General features: G+C 48.0%; 1 protein-coding gene across 1 annotated transcript in view; it reads left to right on the top strand.

Moving 5' to 3' along the window:
* The first annotated feature begins 1276 nt into the window (after nucleotides 1-1276).
* Nucleotides 1277-4331, top strand: part of LOC107183284 (deleted in lung and esophageal cancer protein 1 homolog) — a 6844-nt gene continuing 3789 nt past the window's right edge. The window contains exons 1-2 of the mRNA XM_015564861.1: nucleotides 1277-1315; nucleotides 3997-4288. Coding sequence (XP_015420347.1) covers nucleotides 1277-1315; nucleotides 3997-4288 — 331 coding nt within the window. The remainder of the gene's footprint in view (nucleotides 1316-3996; nucleotides 4289-4331) is intronic.

The raw sequence follows: 4331 nt of genomic DNA, 5'->3' as shown, positions 1-4331 counted from the left end.
GACACTTACTTTTATTCTTTATGCACTATTTTATTTTATTTTTTTACCATGATGACATATAACTTTTGAATCTTAAAAGTAAAACAATTAAAAAAGGCCAAGCAATGTGTGTGGGAACCCAGAGATACACAAAGAAAAATTCTGGTGGGCAGCACAGGTTAGAAAGCGAAGAAGGCAGCTCAGGAAAGTCCCTTTGTGCTGCTGAATGCCTCCCGGGGGAGGGCTGCCAAGTGGTGCAAAGGTGGTCCCTGCCCTTGTTACTGTGCCTGGTTTGAACCATTCATTTATTTAGTTGGTCAGAGAGCAAACAAATTGAATGCTCGGCACAGTGGAATCAGGGGTGAATCCAGCTTATCGGGCTGAGAGATACCAGGAGAAGAGGGAGAAGAGAGGAGATGGGGGAAGCTTAGAGGAAAGGGGAAAGCAAGGGAAGAGAGTGCGTCTTTAAGAGGGAGTTTCAGCACAGTTGCTGAAAGGTGGAGGGAGAGGAAGACAGAGGAGTGGCCATTGGCATGGGAGGAATTGAAAGGTTGCTAGAGACATCAGCCTGGACAGAGCAGAGGGGACTGAAGCCAGTGGGTGGGAGGGATCGGAAAAGGGGGAGACCTCCCAGGCGGTCCCAGGTTCCCTGTGACCTACTCTGAGGCTGTTGAGGCAGGATGGAGGGGCCAAAAGTGATGGCAAGTATTCATTGGCCTGCCCTTCCCAAGGACAGGAAGCGGGCCAGGGAGCCTCCATAAGAACTGCTCCTCACTAAGACCGCTTGGTTTGAGTTGGCCCACTCCTAGTATCAGAGCAATGGAGGCCCCCAGACTGTTCCAGGTCTCCTGTCACACACATCTCCCTTGTGCACCACTGGGGACCTTGCATGCGTGTAGACCAGTGGTTCTCAACCTTCCTAATGCCGCGACCCTTTAATACAGTTCCTCATGTTGTGGTGACCCCCAACCATAAAATTATTTTCGTTGCTACTTCATAACTGTAATTTTGCTACCGTTATGAATCGTAATGTAAATATCTGATATGCAGGATGTATTTTCATTGTTTGCAACCCACAGGTTGAGAACCGCTGGTGTAGACAATTGGACAACCAGCCCATTTAGCCAAGCTTCCTCCACCTCCCACCAAAGCTACCCTTAGTGCCAACACCAGTGAGCAATGGGAGGAGGGACTTAAAGAGGTCTGCACAGGCCCTGTCAATGGCTCAGGACGTTTAGGCAAATAATTTTGGGGCAAGTTACCTTGGCCTAGCGGTCTCCTCACTCCATAGAGAAGGATGCAACTGAAGGAAAGCCAGAGCAGGGGCCTCTCTCAGGTACATCATCAGCAGGGGCCCTAGATTGCCAGCCCTGAGGACGAAATACTGGAAGGGACCCACGAGGGAGGTACGCCCAACCAAGAGAAGCGGAAGTGGGCCAGGTCTGTGGGCAAACATCCTGGGCTCATCTCAGGAAGTGGGTTTCAGGCTGTAAGGCACACAGACGCACCCCGGGAGTAAAAGCAGCTAGTTGTATCGCCCGTGAGCAGAAGCCACGCTGTGCCAATGATGACAGTCCATGTGATGTCAAACTGCTGCCCTGGACAGGAGCAGCCCTCTTCCCGAACATCTCATTGAACAGATCATACAGGGATCCACCTGGTCGCACACACAGGATATGAGGGAGTCATTCCTGACCCCTCTTCTCTCTCACTCCCAGTATCCATCAACAAGTCTGGTCCATTCTACCTTTTAGGTCCATCTCTCATCAGTTCCACTCCTGAACTTCTCTCATGTCCCCCCGTGTGCAGTGTTCTCTCCCAACTTTTGCGCAATGGGGACCTTCTGCAGGGACTGTCCTTTTTCCTTCTCTCCTGGCTTACTCATCCTTATTTTTTCTTTTCACTTAAAAAATTGAAGTAGAATTTATAGACAGTAAAATGTACCCTTTAGAGTGTACAGATAGAGAGGAAGGAAGAAAACTCAGAAGAGCTGGCAGCTGGAGGTTTGAGGTCCGCGAGGTTTGACAAATCCATAGTTTTGTAACCACTACCAGACAAGACAGAAGATTTCATCACCCCCAAGAAATTCCCTCGTGCTCCTTTGGAGCCCATTCTAATTCTCACCACCAGCACCTGACAACCACTGACCTATTTTCTGTTTGCATTTTCCACGGTGTATAGATGGAATCATTCCGTAGCATAGCCTGTTGGAATGCGGTTGTTTTTTACCCAGCATGATGCATTTTGTGGATGAAAAGGGGCCACATGCTAACCTGACTAGCTCAGGGAAGGTCTGTGTGGTGGCCTTGCAAGCTCAGAGACCTAAAGTAACCACAAAGGATGGTCTGAAATTAAAATTTTTAAAATTAAAAAGCAGTTTATAGTGGGTAGTCACGTCCTAGGCCGGTATCTTCCCTGACAAAGATCAACTTTGATCTTAGCTGAGCCTGTTGTCTTTTTGCATCTCCGATAACATACCTTGAGAATGTCAGGGTAACTTGTACCTTCCCTCAGGGCACAAGCAATGCACCAGGGCGAAACCACAAGTTTCCTCATTGTTACTGTTATCATGACGACTGTTAACTATCATATGTAAAAGAAGCATGTGTCTATCATTTTACTTTTTATCCAATCCCAGAGCCCCCCAACTTCTGCCCTTTGCTTTCTCCCACCTCCCTAATCTATCCCCAGTGGATTTCATGTAACCCTCTTACATCTTCTCCTTTGATGATATTTTATAAGAGTAGGTAAAAAAACAAACAAAACCAAACCCCAGCTATTCTCTGGAACATTGTCTCAATACATGGAGATTCTGTTTCCTAGCAGGCAATGGTCAACAGTTTGGCTCAAATAAACTCACAAAAATCCTCTACAGGTTTGAATGTTTCTTAGGTTAGCAATTTGATAATTCATCTATGCTGTTGTGTATCAATAATCTGTTTCCTCTTTATTGTTGAGATTATTCTAATATATAGATAGATGTACCAGTTTATTCTTTCACCAGTGGATGGGACATTTGGGTTTTTTCCAGTTTTTGGAGGATATGAATAAAGCTGCCTTAAACATTTGTATGTGGGATTATGTGTGCCCATGAGTTTTTATTTCACTTGGGGAGATACCTAAGCGAAGGGCTGCCGTGTGGGTAACTTTATAAGAAACTGCGGGACTGTTTTCCCAGAGCTGCCAGGCTGGTTTGCATTCCCATTGCAATAGGTGAGAACTCGCGTTGCTTCGCATCTCACCCGCACTAGGTTGGTTGGTTCATTTGTTTTTATTGATTTGTCGATTGATTGACTGACTTCATAGTCTACTGAAGTGTGTGGTGCTTTCACATTGTGCTTTTAATTTCCACTGCCTTGATGACTAACGGTGAGTCTACTCATTCTTTTAAATCTCTGCTTGGTCTTCACTTCTTCCAAACACCACTGTTCACACTCACTTTATAGACCGATTAAGCTCCTGTCCTTTGTGGTTCCATGACCACCAACATTTTTCTCCAGCTTGGCCTTAACCCGCTAAACTGTCATTGTGTTTCTGTTCCCACCTTGTTCACCACCCTGGTGTGTGTCTCTCTCTCCTGGTCTCTCTCTCTCTCTCTCTCTCTCTCACACACACACACACACACACACACACACAGTGAGCTACTGAGGACAGAAGCAGCATCGTTCTAACTTTGGTATCTCCAGCTCCCGGCACAGACCTGAAACAGAATCTTATACAGTAAATATTAAAAGAGCTAAGTGTGAGCGCCTGCCGGCTGCCAAGCGCTGTTCCAGGCACCGGGATGCAGCTGGGAAAGAGCCAAGTCCCTGTCACCTTTTCCCCACGTTCCAGGAACACTCAACATACAATTATACAAATACATACTACACACAGAAGGCCTAAACCTGTAACACCTACCTTCATGTCTCTGCACACACACACATTATACAGTATACAGGCAGACCTCGGAGATACTGCGGGCTTGGTTCCAGATCACCGCAATAAAGCCAGTGGTAATCTTTTTGCTGGTGGAAGGTCTTGCCTTCAATTAGTAGAAAAACACTCCATCCCAGCTTCAGGAGTCGGCCCCGCCGCTTCTCGCTGCCCACGCTCCCACAGCTGCCGGAGCCGCAACTGCTGCGCCTGCGCCCCACCTCCCTGCGCACCCAGGACATCTCGCACCTGCTCACCGGCGTCTTCCGGAATCTGTACACGGCCGAGGTGTTCGGCGACGACGTGAGCACAAATCTGATCAAGGCCCGCGGCAGCGAGGATGACGTCCACGAGGAGTTCGTGGATGAGCTGCAGCAGGTAACACGGGGCCCCGGCCCTGCGCTCCCGCTCGCTCCCTACTGGTGGGGCCCGTCGCA

This window comes from Myotis davidii, unplaced genomic scaffold, assembly GCF_000327345.1.
Source record: "Myotis davidii unplaced genomic scaffold, ASM32734v1 scaffold81, whole genome shotgun sequence".
In the NCBI taxonomy this organism is placed as follows: Eukaryota; Metazoa; Chordata; class Mammalia; order Chiroptera; family Vespertilionidae; genus Myotis; species Myotis davidii.
This window is presented reverse-complemented; position numbering and strand designations above follow the sequence as displayed.